General features: G+C 40.4%; 2 protein-coding genes and 1 long non-coding RNA gene across 6 annotated transcripts; 1 reads left to right on the top strand and 2 right to left on the bottom strand.

Annotated features, from left to right (window-relative positions):
• Positions 1-154: 154 nt before the first annotated feature.
• mbd6 (methyl-CpG binding domain protein 6) lies at positions 155-17,533 on the bottom strand. Of its 4 annotated transcripts, none has more exons than XM_080295646.1 (13): positions 16,974-17,533; positions 16,123-16,340; positions 15,210-15,343; positions 13,351-13,453; positions 12,723-12,894; positions 8,594-11,020; positions 6,900-7,909; positions 6,263-6,371; positions 5,967-6,112; positions 4,436-5,203; positions 4,192-4,244; positions 3,948-4,014; positions 155-1,911 (listed from the first exon to the last, which is right to left on the bottom strand). In XM_080295646.1, the coding sequence occupies exons 3-13, from the start codon at positions 15,323-15,325 to the stop codon at positions 1,840-1,842; spliced, it is 5,043 nt and encodes a 1,680-aa protein (XP_080151772.1). In that variant the 5' UTR covers positions 15,326-15,343; positions 16,123-16,340; positions 16,974-17,533; the 3' UTR covers positions 155-1,839. The 4 variants fall into 4 exon arrangements, with proteins under 4 accessions (XP_080151772.1, XP_080151773.1, XP_026009863.1 ...); XM_080295647.1 differs by having other exon boundaries at positions 17,309-17,533; XM_026154078.2 differs by having other exon boundaries at positions 12,714-12,894; positions 16,974-17,532.
• A 400-nt stretch (positions 17,534-17,933) lies between these two features.
• Positions 17,934-24,732, top strand: stac3 (SH3 and cysteine rich domain 3). The gene is made up of 13 exons (XM_026154083.2): positions 17,934-18,367; positions 19,024-19,064; positions 19,525-19,603; positions 20,024-20,177; positions 20,287-20,384; positions 20,518-20,578; positions 22,194-22,291; positions 22,639-22,708; positions 22,800-22,849; positions 22,981-23,063; positions 23,189-23,240; positions 23,328-23,465; positions 24,185-24,732. Exons 2-13 carry the CDS (start codon positions 19,057-19,059, stop codon positions 24,290-24,292), a joined length of 999 nt encoding a protein of 332 aa, XP_026009868.1. The 5' UTR covers positions 17,934-18,367; positions 19,024-19,056; the 3' UTR covers positions 24,293-24,732.
• Positions 21,133-23,334, bottom strand: LOC145423334 (uncharacterized). Its single transcript, XR_013904383.1, has 2 exons — positions 23,171-23,334; positions 21,133-21,983 (listed from the first exon to the last, which is right to left on the bottom strand). It is a non-coding gene; the product is annotated as an uncharacterized LOC145423334 (long non-coding RNA).
• Positions 24,733-25,794: the final 1,062 nt, after the last annotated feature.

The following is a 25,794-nucleotide window of genomic DNA, read 5'->3' as shown; positions in this document are numbered from 1 at the left end:
TTTAAAGGACATTAAGAAAGTCTTTCCAAAAAATTCAGCAAAAAATTCTGATTTCTCACTATAACGAGGGCAGGACTGTGTGTGCGACCTGAAGGAATATTTAAACACATATCATATTCAAATATTCAGAACACAAATCAGCACAAGGTACATGTATTTTTTGTAAATAGTTTAATATTAAATAAAAAACGACTCCCATATAAAAAAAAGAAAGCTACAGTCCACAATTTAATCGTCTTTTTTTAACATAAGTATTGAAAGCAAGGGGTAGAATGAGAAAAATACTTAATTACAATTCCCAGAAAAAATTCACAATTCATTGTTTTCTCTCATCTGTCTCTAACAATATAAAATCAAAATAAAACACATTAACTGTACATATGTACAAATCTCCAAGTGTAGAAATTGCATAATCTGCTTTCTTTTTCACTTTTCTTTATTCTTTTTTTGTTATTTTATTTTAAATACAGCTAGAGATGCCAGTACTCTCAGGGGCAGGGCAGTGTGTGGAGGAGAGTTCAAACAGTGACGGGGGAGACAGAGCAAGGATATCACTCCAAATCCACAGTAACACACGGACTCAACAGATCCACATAAGACATTATCGCTCTCTGTGTTATAAGTATTCCAGCCATCCATTCATCCAATCAAAGGACATACAGTACTTTCTGTAAACACCTGGTTCCTGTTGAACTTCAAAATTAAGCCTCTTTATTTTTTTATTTTTTTTTTAAATAGACTTATCTCTTGCCTGGGTCTCATCCCATGTAAGTCACCAGAGCTACATGTAATTCTTCACAGCGTCAAGTAACACAGCATCTGAAATGTAAATGGGTTGTCAAATTATGACAAACGACACTCGTGAGTTGCACTAGATTTGTTGCCGGTTTTGCAATTTTTACAAACATCAGTATGGTTAGTCACTGGGAACCCTGGAGCATTGCAAAATGATTCAAGGTTGTACAAAACAACTTCAAATTAACGTTTTCTGTTGGTTTAACATGGAAACCAATACATCTCACATGACATGTGAAATTATATTCAATGAAAAACTTTCCTGTTTGTAATCAGCCACTGATATAAACTACCTAAGAAACCTGATTGAGTAAACCACACTAGTTCCTTGGTTTATCCCACATAAAGATTATATCATACTTTGAAAAAAGGGGGAGAAAAAGTCAAGTTTCTTTCCTTCCTGTAGTCTCTTTCAGCACCGCCTGAAAACCTGGAACATTTCTCTAAAATACAAGCACAAAGAGACGTTCATCTTACTAAAAAGACAAAGTCTCACTGAAATGAAAAACGTCCTGACAGTGGGGGGGCTCAGCAACAGCACTGTTGTCCAACACACACACACACACACACACACACACACACACACACACACACACACACTTTCAACAGAGAGCATCGTTCAAGTAGATGGGCTTCGTCCTGACTCACAGTAACACACTGATGAGAAGAAAACATTACTCGTTTGTTATTTTCATGTTTTCTCATTAATATAATTCTAACACAAACCTAATTGAAAGATCATTGTTCACAATGTAACGCAACCATTATTTTGTGACCTAAGAGAAAACACAAGTGAAAAAAGTATCCACAAAATCTCTCTTCATGTTTTTCACCTTTTGAAATAAACTCAGACTAGATCTTTCTCCTATCTGTTCATAGTGGTTGCCATAACAATGGTTGACATGACAGCATCATATTAGTGCAGTTGATTTTTTTTTAAGGTCTAAAACAGTAGTGATGAGGTTGGAGAGATGGAGGGGTATACAGAGGCATCTGGTTGCCTTTCATTGGTGAACAGCTCTGAATGATGGCACCCTCCACCAATCACTGCCTTTGAGACCTGGCGCCTCGTCGCCGCCTGCCGCGCACTGACCTCTCAGGCTTCAGCAGTGCTGTCTGGAACGAGAGAGAGTGTGAGAGAAGAGTCACATCAGGCTCATATCTTTGCAGCTGCCAGTGGTGGAATGACTTTGCACTGCAGTCAGAACTGCACAATCATTGAGAAGACTCACAGCACCAAACAGAAACTGCTCCCTTCAGCAAATCCTTTACACTGAATCCTGCACAGCAAGCTTGCACAACCCAAGCCCCCCTCATGTCTTGACATTATATTATCTGATATTATATGACATAATGTGATATCATTAAAAGGCCCTAACACCAGAGTGCTGAATATTTTTCTTAAATGCTGGTTGTTAGTGGCATTTCTTGTGCCGCATTGTCATTAATGTGGTATTTCTACACTTCAAGGATGAAAAAATTAAAATACTTCGATTCACTGCACACCACCTATCTGATGCTATGAAGATGTCAAATAGCATTATATTAGCTTCATTGTTCTTTACACCCATGCTAGCAGCTTTGAGAGGAGTCAAAGGATTTTAACGGTACCATTAGGTCTGTGTGATATGACCAAAATCTCATATCCCGATTTAACACATCTATTGTTCCGACAACGATATAAATCACAAAAATGTAAAAATTTTCTGTAAAGTCTGTGAATCTCGGGCAGCTCGACTTACGTAAAGTGTTTTTAGCTGGGAGTCATGTACCTGAAGTCAAATGTTTGAACCAATGCATGAATCTATACATTTTTAGACATAAGTTCTGTGTATTTATTACACATCGTGCTGCGGGGAAAAGCCTGTTCTAACGTTTGAGTCTAAGGTTTATTTTTTAGCACCTGACGGCTCTTTGTTGCTTCTCATCCGTAAACACTTTGCATACTCTTTCACATGATTCACTTTATATTGAAACGTCTCAACAGGATCTTGAGCTTTATTGTGAAAGGTTTATGTGGAAAATAAACAAGCGGACGGCGGAGCCACGCGATGGTTTTACCGTTGTTGTTGCTAACAACAACGCATAAAAACAGTTGCCTGTCTGTCCGTAGTGTGGTTATATTAAATATAAGAGAAAGAGAGCATTTGACGAAATTAATATAGCCACTACAGTGACTATCAAAACGATGAAAAAACATTGTCGTAAACAGCTTATTTTGCGACACCACAAAACAAACAATAGCGTAATATGAAAGATTTTCATATTGTCATCCGATATATCGTTATATCGAACAGCCCTGGGTACCATGACTCTGTGATGAATGCTTATCGATCAATGGTTCTTTACTCATTATATAGTTTTACTTTATTACATTTTGTATTCACTCATATTATAGTGCCTCTCTTCCATTCTTTACCTAACAAAACAAAACTGAATACATGATTTACTTTTATGCCATTTCTTCTGTGTGGTTTTGAGTGCCTATTCCACAGTATACAGACTTTAGGCAAGAAAAGATATAGTGTATGATTAAGTTTTATTCGAGGTGTCGAAAGATTGTTTGTGTTTCCAGCCTTACATACAAATGATGTTTGGCAACGAGCACTGTTACCATAAACTCTATTGAAGTCAAATCTCACTTCAAAGTAAATGACTTAATGTTCGTGGAGATCAGTTTGTGAGATCAAATGTCTAAGATAGCATCAATAAACAGGAAATCTATTACTTTGTTTCTGCAGTACTCAGAGAAGAAATAAAAATATAACACCTTGTTGATACTTGGGTCTGATTAGGCCTCTGGACCCACTTGTTACCCGGTTTCAGGTTTCCCTACAGACTGTTTTAACAAGTACATGTGTCAGTGCTGCCAACTCAACAGCTGTTGATGGATTTTCACCAGAAGCCATGCATGTTAACCTCAAAGTGTGTTAACATGCAAGTCACATATAGTCAATTAAAACATGCCAAACTGTGGAAAAGTAACAGCAACAGCAAATACCAACAGCTGGGGGAAAACAAGGGCCGTCTTTAAGACTGCAAAGAGTCTGACTAAGAACATTTGAATAGAACTGGTGAGAGGTAAACAACAACCAGCCCTTCTGCTAAAGAACAATAAATCCATAAGTCATCGAGAGGGAGACAAGTCTTACTGTAGCCTTGGTTTCCTCTAGTGCTGTAGCATCCACGTCTCTGAAGTCTTCTAACACATTCTGAAGCCTGATAAAGTAAGAAACGCATTAGTATGCACTACAGTATGCCAAATACACCTGACAGGACAGTTATTATAGAACTGCATGTGGGAGACACTCTGATTTTTACTGGAAATTGAATTATCCAGGCAACTTTCTGTATCGAGTACAACTGAGAAATTAACCATCTTAAAAGGAGTCTTACGTTTGTTTCCTTTTCCTTCCTCTTCTGGCTCCAGCCGCTGCTCCTGCTTGGTCCTTTGTGTAACCAGAAATCATGTTACAAGGTTATTATGATTAAATCATGCATCATTGTTTTACATTTCAGCTACTTAAATTCATCAAAAGCCTATAACCAACCATTGTTAAAGTCCACATTCTGGTGTCTAAAAGAAGCAAAAACATTTTTGCCTTTGAGTATAAAGGAAACAGAAGACTTGGGCACTCACCATTCCCTGTTCAGAGTGCAGCAATGTCCCAGTTGTCTCTTCAGTGGGCCTACTATTGCATCCATCCCCAGGACTGAGATACCCTACTTGGGGAAGATGCCCCTGCCTATCCACACCTGGATCTACATAAGGGCACATAGATGCAGCAGGCCCAGCACAGTCTGTCTTGGCCTCCTCCAAGTATATAGGTGGAAGAGGAGGTTCTGGGTGAGTATGTCCCTCTACCATAACTGGTTTCCTTTGTAAGGGGGACACAGACCCATCTTCAGTGGGTTTGGGTGTCCCTTGGGCTGGAGAATGGGCTGCTGCTTCCAGACTAAGTCGGGATAAGTCTGGGTTGCGTAGGGAACAAGCCCGCCGTGGGCTAAGGGAAACTGGGGCACTTGCCTGTGGCAGAGTTGGGACAGTTGTGGACGGTGTATGGTGCTCCACAGGAAAAGAAACTGGAGGTAAGGCACAGAAGGGTGAAGTGGGGTCAGATGGCCCCAAATGGGCCCCATCTTCCTGCTCTTTAGCACTGACTTGAAGAAAAGAGGTATAAATCGTGTCCATAAAAGAAGTATAAGGATCAATGACAGATCTGCCCTCAGATCCTCGCTGAGAGCCTGGAGTGGATTCTTGGGCAGGAGCTGGAGCTAGAGCTGGAACAGGACTTGGGATCACTTCAGGAGTGATTTGACTGGCTGGTATGTCTTCCTGTGGGGCAGGGCTTTGCACTTCCTGCAAGGATACTGGCTTCTCTCCCTCTGAGGCTGGAGCAAGGTTCAGCTAGAGGAGCAAAAAGAAAAAGATATGTTAAGTAACTTTCAAAGATCCAGAAAGTATTAGAGAATTAAAAATGTGTTTTCTCTTTGTTGCAAAATTGCCTAAAATTATATAATCCTCCATTTATATATGAACATTCAACTTTAGATTGTCTTTATATTTCCTTAAAGCATCCAGGAGGAAAACAAATCTAAATCTTTCAACATCTGATGATGCTGAATTCAGTCAGTACAATGTAACACTTGTCTGAGCGTGGATTTAATTTTTCACTTACAACCCCCCCCCCCAAAAAAAACAAACTATTTTTACACGCTTCCAGATCAAAACACAACAGGGCTTTTTTAAAATAAATGATAACATCTGTAAAGTATTGATGCAATATGAGAAGAACTCAGATGTGAAGCTTTATGACACAGATGTTGCAGCGGATATAATCTGCAGCAGCTTTAACTGAAACATTACAGCCATTCCCAGAGAAAAGTTAGTGTCTTAACTTTTTGGACACCATAGTTCACTGAAGAAAAGAAAAAAAAACAACATATTTTTAGTGAATCTAGGAAACACCATTTCTCAAATTGTGGCACATTATTTTGTGCAGCACATATGCATTCACATTCACCCACTTAGGATTTTCTTAACAAATGCAACATGGTGTTTGCAGCCAGAGGAAGGTTATTATGGAAAACAGCAAATCCTTAACACTAGTATGTACAGTAAAGAAAGGATAAAAATGCTGTGTTCTCCAGACTTCATGCTAGGTATGTACCTGTATGTTGTTGAGTAAGTTGATTGCTCCATCATGGCCCTGTAGCAGTGGCATCCCCAAAGCAGAGGCCTGGACTGGTGGTAGAAGAATGGAACCAGCTCCAATCCCCACAATGTTATGGAGGCCTGTGAGGCCAGGAAGATCTCCTATAAAGCAAAAAATACACTAATACACAGTGTATAAAAAATACTGCAATAGAGTCCCTGCAGAGTTTAAAGTTTAACACTGAAAGGCAAATAATATTTATTCCTAAAACAATGAGAAAGACATATAACACAGGGTGTGTGCGAACTCACCTAATATAGCAGAGTTCAGCAAAGTGGGGAGTAACTGTTGGAGGATGGGGTTGTCCTTGCTTTGAAGAGATACGGGTATGAGCGTGTCAACACCAGCATCTGTGGGTACCTGAAGTGAATATAAAGGTTTGGGGGTTTCAGACAATGAATTATAAAATAAATTAAGTATGGCTGAAAAAACCAGGAGACATAAATTCTTCACATATATTAACTTAGTATTTCAGTATAAAAAAAAAACTAAACAAAAAAAGTTTTGGAGAATGCACACATTGCATTTTTGCAAAGGCTGAAAGGAACACCTCCCACTCCTCACACATTATCATCATCATCATCATCATTATTGCGTTTCTTCTTTTAGTTACTGTTGAGTGTTTTTTCTATGTTCATATATTTGAACTATAAACAGGATGAAAAACTATCCATTCATGCCACATGCCAATGGGTACATTAAAACAGTAACCAAAACCAATTGTAAAGTGTGAGGGTTTTATTATAAAGCAGGGTAGCAAAAAAGGAAAGAAATTTGGGAAACTAATACAGTAAAAAACAATGGAGGAGTTAAGGAAATGAGTTTAGTTTTTCCAAGGGAAACTAGGATGACCTCAGAGGAAAGAGCTATAGGAAATCGGGAGCGTACCTGAGGTTGGGTATGTTGGGTTTGCTGTGCAGGAGCTAATTGGGTATTGGGAGGCGGGTGGAGCTCAGCAGAGCTCAGGGCAGCAGTGAGCAAGGCAGGGCTGAGGGGCAGGAAGGCTGCAGAGGGAGGAGGAAGAGTGGCGGGAATGAGTAGAGACTGAAGGGCTTGGATAGAGCCTTCAGCTCCTGCAGGAATAGGAAGGAGGCCCTGAGTGACCTCCAAGAGCCCTGGCCCAGTTAGGGTTGATGGGTCCAGCAGGCCAGAGGTCTTATCCAGACTGAGGCCCTCTAATGTAGTAGAGATCTGCTGTGACTGCTGAATAGGAACTTCCAAGCTGACCTGGCTCAACTGACCCAGCGCAGATAGAGGTAACAAGGAAGCCTGCTGTTGCAACAAGGAGGCCATTAGCAGAGCATGAAGGTTGGGTTTTTCTGTCAAATCAGCCTCCTGCACTGCAGAAGGGGCTGACGCTGGGGCTGGAAGTGGATTCAGCAGCCCTAAAAGGTTCAGAGGGAACTCCCCTTGGGCACCACTCAACAGGGGCAACAAGGGAAACAGATGATTGTTGTTAATCTGCAGTTGCTTTTGTTGTTGGTCTTGGTGTTGCTGCTGTGCATCTTCTTGCTGTGTTATCAGTAACTGCTGCTGTTGCTGCTCTGACTGCTGGTCTGACAGATTATGTGGTGGCTGCGGTGCAACACTGGCAGGAGGTACTTGTGCATGTTGTCCTCCCAACCAAAGGCCCCCTAGGGGCAATGAAGCCAGGACTGTGGGGTCCAGGACAGATGGTACTCCTCCTGTAGACGACAGCAGCTGGAGCAGCTGCTCTTGGTTCATGAAGGGAAAGGCCTCTGCCAGACTTAAAGGAGTGGCTGAGTCACCTACAGCTGAAGGGTTAGGAGGACTGTGATTCTCTCCTTGACGAGAGGAGCTAGTGAGCCCGGGACTGGTGGCTGGAGGTTTGGTCAATGTGAAGATCTTTGGGTCCCCAAATTCAGACTCCTCCGTTCCTGTGGGAAAAACAACAATTATTTAAATCTGTTTAAAGTGACTAATCATTCAACACATTTTTATATGGATCTCGTGCTGGATGGTATGCATCAGTTATATCAGTTATCACTCTGATTCAGAGCAACAAGAAAAAAAAATAATGCACCCCTTGTTCTTGACATATATTGCTCAAAAAAATAAGGAACCATTTGTTTATCACAGTATAACCAAGCGGTTAAAATTTAGGGATATCAATCTCTCCAGTTAGACAGCATAAACCAATGGAGGAACAAAAGGACCAAGTCCAGTGCCCCACAGACTGTCAGAAAGAGACTCTAGAAGCATGAGGTCCCTACCATCCTTTAGCAGGACCACCAGAGAACACGACAACTGGCAGACCTGCCACTGGTGCCATTTTCTTTTCACAATGGTTGCCACTTCTTAACTGGACAGATTGATATTCCTGAAGTTTAACCGGCATGTTTTACTGTGATGCTCCCTTATTTGTGTATTTATTATCTTGTGTAGAATAATCTGTAAAGCCCATTTAAAGGGGGAATTCAGCTACAAATACAACTCACATTAAAAATAAGAATGACAAAAACAAAGCTGATGTCTATATGTGTAGACAACCAAATTAATTCAATAAAAATTACAAGTTTAGGCTGTACTTGTAAAACTAAAACCATGAATAACATCCTCACCTGCAGTTTGATTTCCTGGGGAAGACGTCTCAACATCAGAGGTATGGCTGGAAGAGTTGCCCTCCCCTTGGGGAACATTAGAAGATGCTGCGAGAATGGCCAGGACGTGGTTGCTAAGATCTAGAGGCTTTGGGGAGGTGGATACCCCTACAGGAACACTGCCTTGAGGATGACTAAGGTCCACTGACGTAGGTTCGTTCTTACTAATAATCTCTCTTGTGACAGTGCCCTGAGGTGAGGCAACCTGTAAAGATGAATGGGAAGCAGGATCTACTGAAGGAATGTGATTATCGGTTCGTTGATGCTTGCCAAAGGGAGATGGGGGTGTCTGCTGAGATGGGCTGCTGCTGTTGTGGAAATCTGAGTTTGGTAACACTGTGCACGAAGAATCTTTTTGAAGAGGAGTTGACTTAGTGGACTGACGATGAAGATGAGACTGCGCTGATGTGAACTGAGAGGAGGGGGGAGGAGGAGACAGTGGCTGTGGACTCAATGGGGGAGAATTAGTGTTATCTGTTCGGCAAGGTGACCGAGTCGACGAGTCCCTGACATTAGACTGATGGGTTGGAGATGAAGGTGACTGCTTGAGGCTCTGTTTATTAGTGTGTCCACCTCCTTCAACAGACACAGATCCAGACTGAGCTAAGGCAGAGCTGGATGCTGAGACTGTGGCCTGCGCATTCTGCAAACTGAGCAGGTGTAACAGGGCAGACAAAGGCTGGGTTGGAGGATCCAAGCCAAGAGGGGTGGCTGTGGGTGTCGGTCCTGTAGTGAAGTCCAGGGCCTCATTTGGGTGCAGAGGCCTGGAAAGCTGTGCCGTCTGTCGAGGAGCAGGGAACCTGGGCATCTGCCCAGAGAGGAGTTGATGATGGTTATCCAACATGATGGCATTCTGATTCTGCACAGCTGAGGTAGAGGAAGAATGCAAGGAGGAGGAGGGGAATGAAGTGGACGAGGAGGAAAGATTGATAACTGTAGCAGAAACAGCATCTTCTGGTGGGGTCTTCCGCAGCCCATTACAGAGCTGCTTGGTGTCTGTTAGCATGCTGAGGACTGTGGGAGATCGACGCTGCCGCTTCCTATACGATGTGTTACGCTCTGCTGATTGTGGCAGATGGGACGAGGAGGAAGCCAGGGACTGGACCAGAGAGTGGGATGGAGGAAAGAAAACAGTCGAGGCTGCTGCAAGGGAGGGATGGGGAAGCCTAGAAGAAGCAATGGAGGAGGGAGAGTGGCTGTTATGTAAAGTGCTGTTTGTTACCTTTGATGCCTGTTGCTGCTGTGCCTCTTTCAGGACCTCCAGAGAAGAGGCCAAGCTCACTGCATTGCTGGCCACATTTGACCTCTGGCCCTGGGTTATCTGGTTAGCCAGCTGAGCCTTGGCAGCTGCAGAGAGGAGGCTACTCGCAGGGAAAGAAGCTGGATGTGGCAGCTTGCCCTGATGGCTATGGTGGTGGTTCAGATATGGCCCCAGAGGTAAACTAGAGGGCCCTGCAGAGTTCAACCCAAACACTTGTGATCCTGCAGTGGAGGTTGGAGTCTTTGAGGACTTTGAGGAAAGACCATGAGGGTTACTACTGCTTTGGTTGGTCAGTAAGGAGGGATTATTAGGGTTTAGGAGGTGGTGATTATTAGTGCTGCTATTGCCTGAGTTCTTGAACTGCTCCAAGATGTCTTCCAGCTTGTATTTGGGAAGCTGGGGGCTGGGGTTTGGAGAGCCACTGGGAAGTGGGGAGTGTGGAGAGGAAGAGGTGGATTTCCTTCTCTGAGGCAAGTTATTTCCCATCAGCGTTCCTCCTGCTGCTGGTAAGCCTCCTCCCTGCTCAGACAGAGAGGATGGAGAAGCTGATGGGTGGCAGGAGCGCTGGTGTGGAGACATAGACATGTTATGGACAGAGGGAGAGAGGGAGGGTGGGGTAGAACCTCCCACAATTACAACATGAGGATGATGAGGGCGAGTCTGTGTTCCTCTTCCTCCTCCACCAAGGGTAACAGGGGACGAGGGGGGAGGTGAAGAGAGGGGTCCTAGCCGAGGAGAAACAGGAGTCTCTGGGGTTTTAGGTGTTCTTTGACTTTGACTTTTGCTTTGAGGAGTGGGAGTACAGGGTGACCTCTGGGGGGTGCTGTACGCTGGAAATGAGCTGGAGGAAGAACTGGAGGATGCTGAGAAAGCAGGATGGTGAAGTCTTCTCAAGGCATCTAGTGGATAGTGAGAGTTTGTGGCTGGGTGAAGGACAGAGGAGGAGCCATTGTAAGGATAAATAAAATGGTGAGAGGATTTAGGACTGGTGCAGGGGTTTGGGTGAAGGTTGTTCTGGGGTCGAGCTGGGACTGGATGGAGTTTGGGACAGAAAATGCCACGGTCCTCTTCTTCACGCTCTGTGGATTCGCCCTTTGTATCACGACCGTCCACCCGATTGCTCATCTCTGGAAGTGGGAACAAAAAATACAGCTTGTTACTCAATTTTCCCGAGCCCACTAAATGGTTTACAGAGTAATTATTGTGAAAGACAAGTCTGGCATAATTTCTTGTCCCTTTAATGTCTGAACTGTGATATAATTGCCAGAAAATTCTTTTTTAAGGAATGTTTATTGAACAGTCTGACAAAAAATATATATATATATAAATTTGCATCACTTTTAATTCGTAAATTTTTTACATCTGTCAATTTTGTGCAATTTAATTGCTTAAAAAAGTATTGTGAGATTTATTTAGGTTTTTCGATACATTTGTTGTTAAAGGCTGTAAGAAGCATTTAAACAACCAATTTTTAGTAATTGAGGTAAATGGTGTGAAATTTGTTTTTTTCTAAAAATCAAACATTGAAATTATAACTAATATGTGAAAAAGAACATTTTACTTTTGTTATCCAATGGTTGCTGAATAATCGGAATGGAGGCCAAGCTATGCAATACAAAAATATCCCAAAACCAATTAAAATTAATAATAATCTAGAGAAAAGCGAGCAGTTATCTAACCAACCAAAATGAGAGAATTATGCACAGATGTGCATTAATGAAGGAATATAACTGCACAGAGTGCATAGGAAAGGCCTGGTTCAACAGTTGCTCCTCACCACCCCATGTGGCTCTCCAACTTGTCGTGTATACAAGGAGTGGTAACACTAATAACACCATACTAAAATATCCAGTTCACATGACTTGAGTCAGAGCAGCTCTACCCATTCAAATAATTCCTATTTTACCCAAATTTTTAACAGAATTGAAGAGAGTTGTGTCTCAACACTGATTTTTACCAAAATACAAACAGTTTTTGGGTGGAAATAAGATACAATAAACTCGAGGAAACAAAGCACGCCAGAACTGGAAATCTTCATTTTCCTAAATCTCTTCTGTTCTTAGGGTGAAAGGACATCAATACTACAGCAGTTTGAATTCTGTGTGGCTGACAGCTGCTGCATTCAACAACACAAATGCAGATCTACAAGAAACAAATTTCCTTTCAAACTACACCTACCAGCCCCCACAGGATTTCCGGCAGTCACTGGCTACTCATGCAGATGGTCAAATCCACTCCCACATGCATCTCACAGTCAAACACATGTGATCCATAATATGGATGCAAAATTATGTGTGTAAGTCTGTGGCTTAAAGTGTAATAAATTGCATCGAAACATTGTGGATTCTGTTAGAGTTTCTCTGATATTCTACTAATCGAAACAGAGTGCAAGAGAGTAGAATGGTGAGCTAGAAGGAACTGGATTTGAAGGCTGACTTGGAGACACTTTATTAATAACAGCCTCTTAATTTCATAAATGAAATTTCATCTTTAATTGGTTCTACGATCATGGTAATACTTATCATGTATTCTCATGTAGAAATGTGTGCAAAGTCCTTTACCTGATGTTACTGCCGTGCACACAACACTGTCAACATTAAAGGCTGTGAGGGGAACCTGTCAACATCGTCCATAGAGACTTTATTCAAAGAAAAATTAAAACCCAGCATTTTCTGATTTTCAGCTTTTCTTTTTAAGGAAATATGTAGAAATTAAGAAAAAAGTATCACTCAAATGTTTATGTTTTTTTATTAGATATTATCTAAGAGCAAACTGATAAATGAGTACCATGTCTCAAACCTACTGCATGTCATTGCTCACCTTGGTTACCTGGATGATGAAAGCTGGCAAAGGGCAGCTGTGAAGCCTGCATACTCCGACACAGGGCAGCCATTGCCACCACTTTCCTGCGATGATTACAGAGTTTGGTCATGTCCTGCTCTGCTTTGCCCAGTGGCTGGCTGTGCTGTTCCACCTTCACACCCACTGTGAAGTTGAAAACCTGCACAACAGCAAAAAGGAGGATTAGAACAAATTCAGACAAAACTTTATGGAGAATATGTAAATAGATTTTCTCTGTACTTTTATGTAACTGTTACACAGTAGTTTTTGCTTCTCTTAAGTATGTGAGGTTCTGTTTTGGTCAGGATGACGTAAATTTTGTTATCAGAGGGTGAAAGCGAGACCCTGTGCAGACATCTGTGTCCCAATCAATTTGTTGTGACTACTTGAACAGACAAATCTAACTAGACATGCTTCCTATAAGTATTCTCCATGCCGACTAGGAAAAATGTACAACAGCTGCTTAGCTGTGATCCACAAGTATATTTGTGACACAAGAATGAGAGTGAGATTAACACCACAGAGCTTACTGAATCTAAAACTCTGTTGTGTATTGCCAAACCTTACTAGAAACACACAAATCAACAGCACAAACAAACTGACAGACTGACAACACCTTGTTGATGATGAGAGGACACTCGAGGCCACATTTGCAGGTGCCATCAGTCATCAGATAGGTCTTGACCTCTTCCAGATTGGACAGGGTTGTGCCACTGGGACTACAGGAAGAAGGCAGAGAGAAACTGTAACAAATGAGACACAGTTAAAGCACAAACTCTGCCCTGGCTCTGAACCTAACACCAGCCAGTGCAAAATGTCAGAAAAATGCAACTATGCGTAGGGTGTAAAGGGGTGGACAATGATGTATGAGTTGTTCAAGGCCAGAAGAAAATTGAGCGTGACACATAATCGCAAGGCATAGCAGCCACAGAAGGAATTTTTCCTTTCAAGAATCATTTGTAGGCAGCATTATGGTGCAACTGAGCCAAATCAATTTGAGCTCAAGCTAAAGCTGCAGCTCTCAGAGCAGAGACATGTATACTGTTCATTCTAGGAAAGCGTTTGCCAACCTTTAATATCAACAAAGTCATTCATGAACAACTTATGGGAGACCAGCCATTTATGGGTCTACATCCATACTAGCCACTGGTAGTGAGGTTCAGCAAAACTAGGAGTAAGGTCTCAGCTGATAAACATAAACTACTTGTGCATTTTTCAATTCCATCATAACATTCATGCAGTTTGTGTTTTTTTTCCTGGTTAGAGCCATGGGGAGCTAATGGAGAAGGGCAAGAGAGCTACATGCTTGAGACTCCCAGTCATGAGTAAAAGTTTCCCTGCTGACTGTACAAATGTGCAGAAGATAATTATGAAAAAAGGTTTGATTCAATTCAGTTCAATGAGAGAAACCACTAGTGTCATTTGCAAACACTGCTGACCCATACGAGAGTCTGAAGGACACAAATCCACTCCTGTGGTGCTTCTACACCTGTAAAATGCACAAACTGGCCCAATAATTAAAAAATATTCCATGGAGAATTGGCAACATATAGCACAACCTCCTCTGAAGCGTTAAGTCTCAATCAGGGTATATCTAACAAAAAGCAAAGTTTCAGAGTCTTGCTCCAGGGCTGGGGTGTCTGGCATTAGATAGGTTACTAGTTAGTAATGCAGGTTATAGCTAACATTAAAATGAACAGTTTAAAAAATAAATAAAAAATGAACAGTTAATTTCAGCCAAGTTTCTTTCCAACTCAGTGGCTAATAATGAGTAATACAAAATTTCATATTTACAATGTCACATTTTATGTCTAAATTCAAGCATGATCCAAACCACTGCTCAACAAAAATATTGTTATCCAAATGGAAATACTTTTTTCTCTGCCTCAGCTGCCCAGTATTTTAAGGCAAAGGGAATCCTTTCACAGCAAAAGAAGAGGGCAAGTGTGGAGTGGAGCACAACTGCAGTAAATCTAAGAAGTCTTTAGGTGATCTTCAGGATGAACGACTGATAACAAAGAAAAAAGTATGTTTCTCTTTGGTAGAAACAACATAATATATATAAAAAGCCTAAATCTGTCACTTGCTTTTGAGCCCCCACTAAGACCTAGTATGCTTGAAAACACAAGTATTTAAAACCACCAGAATAAGAATAAATAGAACCAGAATAAGTGCTCACCAGAATAAATAGAACATTATAATTAACACATTTAATTTTACTCACTTTGCACTGCCTAAAAGTGCATAAAACATTTTCTTGTCTTCTTTGTTGTCTATAGCTAGAAACAAACTTCAAAAAAACTAATCCAAAACCGCAGTCATCCTGCCAGGTAACATCCCCCAAAATATGTTTGCAAAACCAGTACTGTCATTTTTCAAGAATACATTATGTAACAATTATTCAGTGGTGTGCTTTCAAAACCTGTTGCCCAACTATTAAAAATCAGCAAGTTCATGTGTGTGGAACCAACGTACCTGACATAGAGTACCTGCCCTCCTTCCACTCTCCTCTGCCAGCCGATGGGGACGTGTATTGCAGTGGTGTGGACCCCATCCTTGTCCCCACTGACAGTATCACTGCCTCCCATCATTTTGTAGCCTGCCAGCACCTTGAAAAGCAGGAAGTGTTAACACATCTTGTCTTTTAACATAAGGAGGGGGGTAACATGAAGGTATCATGTAGTAACAGTTCAGCCTGTCGAGAGTGGACCCAGGGACTGTGCTGCTAACGAAATTTTAACCATTGTGGTATCCCCTACTGCACAACTTTACTTAAACACAAAGAGAAATCCAATGCTAAATACTCTTATAGGGGGGAAACAGTTGTTTAGTCTCAGCATCTACTTTAGGTTTCAAGCCATCTATCCTCCCCCCTCATCCTGCTATCTCTACATTATACGGGTTGTCAAGGGTGTCTATACTAAAGCCTCTATGAACCAGATGCTTACTCATCCCCAACCCTTTCATCTGGGACTTGTTGGAGTCTAACCAGAAAAATAGTTCAATTTTTCATGCTTATGCTACAATAAATTTTGCTCATCTCGGATATCAAACATTACAAAATGTACCCTATGCATGGTGATGAAATCAGCCAAGATCTGAACTAAAGTAAGCAGCATGAACATGGGAAGCACTGCAAATTAATTCCACTCTACTAATTCAGCATAATTTCCTTTACTTTTTAGCTGTCATCTGTGTGTCGAAAAGTTCTGGGAAAGTACCCAGCAGTTTCTTTTCTTATGTCTGTGATGAAGATAATACAAGCCCCTAGAGAATGAATGTGATGTAAACATGTTGAAAAGGGGGAGTGGCCACAGCAAAAGAACGGTTTTTGGTTTATTATCAATGTAAAAGTAATACCAAGACAAACAAAAAGAAAGTTGCATACCTTGTCATCTTTGGGAAGCCAGGATCTGTTTTGGCTAGAGTATCCACTGTCCAGTGTACATGCTGGTGGGTTAGAAGCACACTGCCAGTAAAACCTGACTTGCCCAAACACCTCGACTTTCTTCAGCTATGAGGCAGATCCCTCTCTTGAAGGATGACTTCTGCAGATTTATTAGTTCAGTTCACATCAGAGTAGGGATGTGGGTGAAGGTGGAGAGCCTGCAAAGAAAGGTGGAGGTGGATTATGTAATCTGGCAGCGACCCCCGCGGTAAAGACATCGTGCAACAAACCTATTCTGTAACTGATATGATCTAAGCGTGTTTGAAAAACGACGACATCAGATGTATTAGTCTTCCCCAGAAGAACTTCAGAGTAAGCTCTGGCTGCTTTGAAGTAGAAGGGTGTGTTTGCCTAGGCCCGTAGTTTACTCAGTGTTTAGCGACAGTATAAGCAGCTGCAACAACCAACTCCGAAGCGAACACGCTGGCACATGAAAGAGCAATTAATATAGCTCTGAACTGAAGTATCCTTTTTTTCTTAATTTTGTATCATAAATAGCGTAAAGTATGAAAAAAAAACATCCCACAAAGTACACGGCTCATACACGGCAGCTAGCGTCCAGGCTAACAGCTAAGCTAGCAAGCCACCCTACTTTGTACTGTGTTGTCGTGACAGCTGTCAGGCGCACAAAACACTCCAATACAAAACTCTTGCCCGTTAGCTGCAGTAACAACACACGACCCATGCACAATACCGCGTTGTGAAAAAACCTCTTATAAATCGGATACCTACATCACACTTTACTTATTGATATCCGTTAGCTAACGTCAATATTAGCAGGTCCTACCAACCTTTTCTCTGCGTCAGGCTCTGTGTTGGCGAAGTTTTGGAGTCTTGGCTTTTCTTGCTCGCGGGAGAATCAAGAGTTAGCTGGCTAGCAAACGGGCTAGCCAGATAATGTTTTGAAAACGGCTGATACTTTAATAAATGAGCGCAAAATAAGTCACTGTGTAATCCAATTCCCGTAGCGGTGTGCGCATTCAGCTCTCAGCATTCATACAACGTCTGCCAGTCCGACTTAAAAACAAAGGGCAATAACGCTTCATTTTACTGCGCCTGGGATCTCGGAGCTAACGCTGCAACCAGCTAGGCTAGCTAGCCAGTCAGCTAACTGACTGAAATTTACTTGATCGTGGAGTGTCCCGACAAGACTGAAGGCTGTCCCGCTCCCGGTCTGCAGCTATCCAGCCGTTGCTTTGCTTTCTCTTCTGCTAAACCGTGGAGCTTTCAGGTATATTCCCACAACCATAACGGCCCATGTAATCCCCAATTCACAGTTGCCCACTGTTTTTTTTTTCTCACAAATTCCGAGCAAAAAATAATGGAGTTTTTACTGTTGAGCATGCGCATTAGACGCTTAAGGAATATTGTACCCGACATGCAACGGGACCTTTGTAGTGTTCCAGACAGACCTGAATGAAGCTGTGTTCAGCTCCTTGACAGAGGACATGATAATGACAGAATAATAACATGTGTTCACTTGACAATAGTGGATTCACTTCCGCCTGTCTACACTGCATTTGTGGCCCACATCACGAATTTTATATGAAAAGTTAAACATACTCTAGGCATATATATATATATATATATATATATATATATATATATATATATATATATATATATATATATATATATATATATATATATATATATATATATAGTAAAACATAGTAAGGGGCATATCATAATAATTCATATGCACACAGATACAGCATGATATGGAAAAAATATGTTTATTATAAAGGCCACCGGCATTGTTAATTTGAACAAGTGGGACAAGGGGAAAGAGATGTATTGAAGACAGAAGGAGAAATTGTATCTGATTTCCCCCCGTCATCGGTGCTCAGTCCAAGGTCCTCAGCTGTTGCAAAGTGTCAGCTTGACATAGGACCGCTAAGCCTGGCATGCACACAAGCACACACCCAAAATCATAGATACACATCTCCAGATATACACTCAAACTACAACCTAAAGTCACTTTGGAAAATATCTAAAAAACACAGAGGGACCAGACTTTTTGACAGCCCAGCATCCCGAGGGCCTGAAGTGAAGCTGCTTTGTAACATACTGACCATACAGGGCTCTGGTCATTGCCAGCAGGTGAAAACCCATTCACTGAGATTTTGCCAGCACAACGGATTTATGATTTCTTCAGTGCGATCTGTACAAATTTAGACAAAAGGTAGGCCAATACTGTAGTTTAAAGAATGTTTTTAATGAAAAAATGTTTGTGCATGACCTGTGTTATAATCACTCAGTTTATTTGAATTAATTTGAGTGAAGTTCCATTAGTTTTAAAACACGAGCTAAACAACCCCAACTCTGAGATTATCTCTGTCACTTTACAAACTCAGATTTTTTTTATTTCCATAACATTTTTTTTATTTTTTGTTGCTTTTTTCCAGGCTGACAGAGGCAGCCAAATTTAGCTGTGATGAGATTAAATTTCACAACCCTAGAATAGTATAGAAGACGAGCACATTCTAACACTGCGTGGATATGCAAGTGCATGTAGCGTTCACACAGACACAGGAATATATTTTCTATTGTATTACCACATTTGATACTTCTTAAATACATTTTTAATCAAAACCAAATGCAGGCTTATTTTCTGATATTTCTTTCAACTTCCCTCTAAGAAGTTCAGAAATGTGTATTTAACTTTTCAGTAGCACCTACTTTGAAAACAATTTGACATAATAGTGGATATGGGCTAAGTATTTCAAAGTTTTGAGTAAACAAATAATTAGTAATACATTCTCTCATGATATAACTTTTATTAAATTGTGTCATAATCTTTTGGGGGGGAAAAACAACACCTAACTCTTTACTTTCTAGGTGGAGGTGAACTAACGCTGTCTACATCAAACCATGGAGCCGTAAGTATAATTCTTAAAATCAATATACTCGCCTCTTGATACTCATTTTATTGGCTTAGTTGTAGCACTTGTTTACCATTTAAGTCTTAATTCCATTTCCTGTTTACTAAATACTGCACTAGCCCATGCCATAAAAATATTCTAGAGCATCATGTCTAAAGCAGCTCTATGTCCACTTGAAAGAATGTGCGGCAAGGATATCCTTAAACAAATTGAGTCTTATATTGCCATGATTCTACTATTTTAAGGTGGAATGGCAGTTTCACTTTTACTTGTGTTTGGTTTTTTTAAAGATTGTTTATATGCAAAACCTTGTTCCTCACTTTATATGCTTACATGTTCCTTTAGAATTAAAAGTGATCATAATGTTGAGAATAAACAAAATAACTATCTATAGCCGCACCAGTTAACCTCACTCATGGCTGAGTGTGTTTTTTCTTTGTGTGTGTGTGTGTGTTAGGGACGATGACAAAAACTCTGTGGATATCCATGACAACCCCCCAGCTCCTGACAATGTAGTGAGGGAGGACGGAGACACTGTGAGTGACAGCACCATGTCAACCCCCCGCCATTAGCAGTGCAATTCTTGGGCTGTTTAAAATAGCCACCAACTGGGACATGGTTGCAGTGCAGCATCAGCTGGAAACAATATGAGCTTAAGTGTCCCTGTCTTATACAACCTTATGGAAAAAAACTGAGCACTGCTGGCTGATCTGGATTAGTCATCGAAATGTTATTCACTAGGTCCTGAAAAGCTAAATGTAAGACAGAGATCAGGTACCAGCTGATAAACAAACAAGGCAAGACACTAATGTAATACTTTACAACACTGTGTGACATTGACACTGGCAGCTCAGTATGTTTAACATTTAAAAACTTTAATAACAACTTATATAACAACTCTATCACATCTTTGTTGTTGAGTTTTTTTGTCTGACATATGTCCCTTGGGTCTGTAGGTCTATTTCATATATGAGGAGGAAGTGGAGGTGGAGGAGAAGGAACCAGAACCTCCTTCAGAGCTTGTCCGGGTCAATGACAAACCCCACAAATTCAAGGACCACTACTGCAAGAAGCCCAAGTTTTGTGACGTCTGCGCTCGCATGATAGTCTGTAAGTGCTGTTTTTTTATATTAATGATATAAATAATCAATCATCATATAATCCCATAGGTATTTGTTCTAAAAATTGAGACTGTTAATTTTGGTTCCTCATCTTTCAGTGAACAACAAATTTTGCCTGAGATGCAAAAACTGTAAGACCAACATCCACCACTCATGTCAGTCGTATGTTGAGTTTCAGAGGTGTTTTGGCAAAATTGTGAGTTTGCTGATGTGCACTGAATATGAAACTATATTTGTAACATCTGCAGTTTCCTTTTACTGCCCTTGAGAGTGAGAGAGATATATTTTTTAAAACTTTTTTAAAAAACTTTTTTTCTTCTTTCCTGTAGCCGCCTGGATTCAGAAGGGCCTACAGCTCCCCTCTGTACAGCAGTGACCAACCAGACCCAAGTGAGTCCACTGAATCTGGAACGGCAATATATCTCTTGTGTATATAAATTTCTTAACCTTAAATTCAAGGCTGCTATCGCAAAGGAAACTAAGCACGGTGTCTGCATTTTCTCTTTAGCAACACTTGCAGTCAATATATTTAACAAGCTGCATTTAAAGATTTTTAAACTTAAATGTGCTTGAAATGATTAATTTAATGACAGCAAAATTTAAAAAGAAAAACATTTTTAAAGGACAGTGCAAAGCAGACGTTCAAGCAACATTCTGACCTTTGTGTTGGGAAATAATATTTCTTAGAAAAACAGCAGAATGTGTTGTGTCACTATAACCCTGATCCTTTTATCCCAGTGCGTCATACATTTAGTTAACACTAAAATAAAATTAAAAAAAACAAGTAAAGTGAAACAGCAAACACTTGTTTGGTTATTTTCCCTCCATAATTCACATTCACTTACCTTCACTTTGTTATTTCCCCTGGTCCTCCGTGCAGCAACTGAAGTGCTCCAACTACTAAATATCAGTGATTTAATAAGAAGAAGAATTTATCACGATGGTCACGGTAATTTTAGCATTTTAATTCTTTGGTTTGTTCTTGTTCCAGGGGGAAATGATTGTACAGTATACACCCTTAGTGACTTGAAAAAAACAATAATTGTGTACACAAGTTTATAATCTATAATCTATACAGGGGTCAAAAGTATACATGTGGTCTCAAATATATACATACAACCCCACTAAAAATTGGTTCAGTGTCTCTCAGCAAGGTATAACCTGACCAGAAAAAATGGTAGTCATCAACGAGCTTCTGACATAATGATACACTTGACCATTCATCTTGGCAGAATTAGTATAAATTTGTTGGCTTCCTGCTATCCAACCAGCCATGTTTCAACCATCTAGCTGTTGATTTGAGGTGAATTTGAAGAATTTGTAGGTAGTCCTCCTTGTTCATTATTCCGGCCGCTTTGTACACTATAACAGTACCACTGGCAGCAAAACAGCCCCAAAGCATGATGCTACTACCACCATGCTTAACAGTTGGTACAGTGTCCTTAGGTCTGAAAGCTTCACCTTTACTCCTCCAAAAATACCACTTGTCATTGTGGCCAAATAGTTATATCTTTGTCTTGTCTGATCATAACATTTTTCTCCAGGAGGCATTTGACTTGTCCATGTGGGCTGCTGCAAATCTTGACCAAGCTTGAAAGTGGTGTTTTTGGAGCAGAGGTTTCTTTCTTGGTCAACACCCACTCCGTCCAGAGTGATGTAAAAGTTACTACACTGTGGACAGTGACACTGGTATTTGAACAGTTTCAAGTTCATGGCAGGCTTGAATCTTAGTGGTTCCTGGGTTCCTTCACTCTTCTGCAGGTGACATTCGAGTCTTCTTCCAGATCTCGGCAATCTGGTGACACATTTGAATAACTTATGTACAATTGTTTGAACTGATGATCTTGGAATCTGCATATGTTTAGAAATATCTGAATGAGTAAATATAGTTTTCCTTTTTAGATTAACTCTTCGGGATCTTGAAAACATAGACTAGTCAATCTAGTGCAGTGTAGCAATTCTTATACTCCATGTTGATTTTGTGTTTATCCCTGTCCTTAACCAGACAACCCAAACCGGAACGACCCAGTTTTCGACACCCTGCGGGTTGGCGTCATCATGGCAAATAAGGAGCGTAAGAAGAATGAAAATGATAAGAAAAATGTAAGCATTTATAATAATCTTAATCAAAACATAAAATCTATGAATTTCAACAGTTTTCAGGGACTGACTCACTACAAACAAAATAAATACAATTTATGTAATCAAGAAAATGCAGTGTTTGAAATCATTTTAAGAACAGATTTCATGTTTTATATATAAAATATGAGATCAGTGCTGGGTTTTTTTTAAACTTTTTATTTTGTACTATTTCCAATTTTATAGTACATGCAAACAAAAATATGAAAAAAGAACACAAAAGAAACAAACTAAAAGAAATAAAGGACACCTAATCTGTGGAAGAGGGGAATCAGTGATCAGTGCTGTTTTAACACTGCTGTGTCCTCTAGATGATGATGATGATGGAAGAGGAGGAAGAGGAGAACCAACAGCCCAAAGAGAATGAGGAGGGAGGAGAAGGTAGAGTTAAAGCAAGAGCTTATCTCTGTGGTGTAAAATATGCAAGTTAGTCATAAAAGATATGATTGTGTGATGTCTGATACTCAAACAGGGAAGCCTGATGATAAAAAAGAGAAAGGAGGAGACAAAGCAGATGACAAGGTAAGCAGTCGATTATTTCATACATGTAACGCTTTGTTGCTAAGTAGCACCATACGTGCATGTTTTGTTTTTAATTTAAATTTAATAACATTTGCCATATAAATTAGCATCCATGCTTTTTTTGTCCCTAGACTAAAGGCACTTTCTCCCAGTCCCACTATTACCTGGCTCTCTACCGCTTCAAGGCCATTGAGAAAGATGACCTTGACTTTCAGTAAGAAAATCACAATCAAATCTGAACACTAATGAATAATTATTTCTATTTTGTTAAATTTAATCAACTTTCAGTTTTAATATAAAGCCAGTGACAAAAGCACTTACTGAGAATGTGTTTACTAGCCCTGGTGATCGGATCACAGTGTTGGATGACTCCAATGAAGAGTGGTGGAGAGTGAGTTAAAGTTCTTAGAGGTTTACAAATGCTGTTTCAGTTTGTGCTATTGCTGATGAGTACACAAATTCTGCTCTGTGTTGTCAGGGAAAGATGGGAGAGAAGTCCGGCTACTTCCCCGCCAACTACCTCATAAAAGTCCGAGCATCAGAAAGAGTTTACAAGGTGACGCGCTCCTTTGTGGGAAACAGAGAGATGGGACAAATTACACTTAAGAAAGACCAGGTAACTTCAGTATGTGTGTGTGTGTGTGTGTGTGTGTGTGTGTGTGTGTGTGTGTGTGTGTGTGTGGTTTAAGGAGCTTGGAAAGAAAAGCATCTGGGATCTTTAAGTTTCCTTGAAGATGTTACACCTCTCATCTGAGAAGCTTCTTCAGTTCTAAGAGCAATTGGTATGGAGTCCCAGATTTTAGGATCAACAGGGGGTCTGTGACCCTCTTGGGGACACTCCCATAGGGCTTAAAATCTGGAACGCTTTCCTTTCCAACCTCTTTAGACTACGATGACCTGGATGACTGAGAACCTTCACAGACAGGTGTGTGTGTGTGTGTGTGTGTGTGTGTGTGTGTGTGTGTGTGTGTGTGTGTGTGTGTGTGTGTGTGTGTGTGTGTGTGCGTGTGTGTGTGTGTGTGTGTGGGACAACAGTGCTGTTGCTGAGCCCCCCACTGTCAGGACGTTTTTCATTTCAGTGAGACTTTGTCTTTTTAGTAAGATGCGCGCACACACATAAGATAGTGCATTTTCTTTTCTGCAAAAAAGTGTGTAAAACCACTTGAATTAAAGTCAAAAGTCTGCACTTCAATACATTTCTATTGTTTGATTTGAAATCCACTGTGTTTTTGTACAAAGATGTGTCTTTTATAAATTATGACCCAAATTGTAAATCAAAGTTCTTTGTCTTTATAATAAAAAGGTTGCTTAATCTGTTGTCACTCTGTGTTTCAGATTGTGGTGAAGAAAGGAGATGAGAAAGGCGGCTACTTGAAGGTCAGCACTGGACGCAAGCTGGGCTACTTCCCTGCCGATCTGCTGCAGGAGATCACTGTGACTTAATCAACCTGATATGAAATGGAAAATCCATTGCATAATAACGAAAAGTATTAGCGAGAACTGGAGGTCCTGATTTTCTACATTTACTACTAATAGAAAAGCTAAATATAGCTGTGCCTTTGACATAATGGTTTAAAAGTCATTTTCACTAATGCCTGCAATGAAGAAACATTTAGCTGATTTATTGGTTTTGCTGTGAACGGCGTAGTTATGCAAGTGTTTGATTTAATTTAAAGTTTGAAAAGAGCAAAATTTTCTTTGATTGGATTTGTAAATAATTTCACATGTATGACTCTGAAAACCTTAACCAAGATAAGAAAAAATCTGTGTAAAAAAACATCAGTGCTATACATTAAATTGTTTAGTGTGTTTGCACCATTTAATACAATTAAGTGGGTGTAATGCTTGTAGTGCCTAAAGAATTAAACCAAAAATGCTCTTAAGAACTGTCTGTGATGCTTTCTTTAAAATGTAGAAAATAAAACCTCATCTGAGAATAAATGGTATATTTATTTTTTCTATGGCTTGTATTCTGTATTAGTTTGCCGTGAAGTGACCATTTCCGAAAACAAGGGGTAGTCAGCAGCAATGACTCTTCCCTGAAGTCATGTGCCATTAAAAATCCATCAATCAAAATTTTTTATAAGCAGTTTCATAAAGAAACTTTTTTCCTCAGTGAAAATATTATTTTTTTATTTATATTTACTGCATCATATCATTTAATCACAATTACTAAAAGGAAGCTTTTTGGTGGCACATAAGTTAAAGAGAGCGTTACACTTCAAGACAGAAAGCCTAACTTTTACATATAAAAATAAATATTTTTACAGATAAAGACTTTTATGGGATTACCAAATTCAGATAAAGAAGTGCTCTTAATATGACCTAACATGTCTCCTACAGACCTCTCACACCCTTGTTTACTGTAAGTTTGGTCAGTGCAGCGCTAAGGGCCTGGGTGCACATAATCACAGACGAAAGAGATGGGTCATCTTGGCATCCTGAATGTGTTACTTCCTCAGTTTGCTCTAGGATTTTGACTATAGCCTCTGTTAAATCAACTGATGCTAAGACATACCCACAAAGATCCATCTGTGCACACTCTGCTCCTGTATCTCTGAGTTTAGCTTGTCAGTTTGTCAGTATTGGTAATTTGCCTGGCAGCACTGTCTACACTAACCACAACATGACACCCTTCAGTAGCACCTGTCACTATTCTGATGCATCCATTATTAGGGACGAAGAGCTCAACAGTAAATCTGCGTGGAGCCATGCTCTGCCACTATTCAACAAATGTCCTGCAGCTGTTGCAAGACTTCTATAGGAGTGTGAACTCTTTGAGGAACCTTCATACTGAGCAATGCACTGATAGGCTTGTGTATACCATATCCACCCCCTGACAATCCAAGACAGGTAGGAGTCAGCTGAGAATTTTATCTTCCAATTATTAATGTGCAACTCACAAAACTGCCTTCGGTGCTCCCAGGGTCCGCTTTCCTTTTTGT

This window comes from Astatotilapia calliptera, chromosome 20 (assembly GCF_964374335.1).
Source record: "Astatotilapia calliptera chromosome 20, fAstCal68.1, whole genome shotgun sequence".
Taxonomy (NCBI): domain Eukaryota; kingdom Metazoa; phylum Chordata; class Actinopteri; order Cichliformes; family Cichlidae; genus Astatotilapia; species Astatotilapia calliptera.
This window is presented reverse-complemented; position numbering and strand designations above follow the sequence as displayed.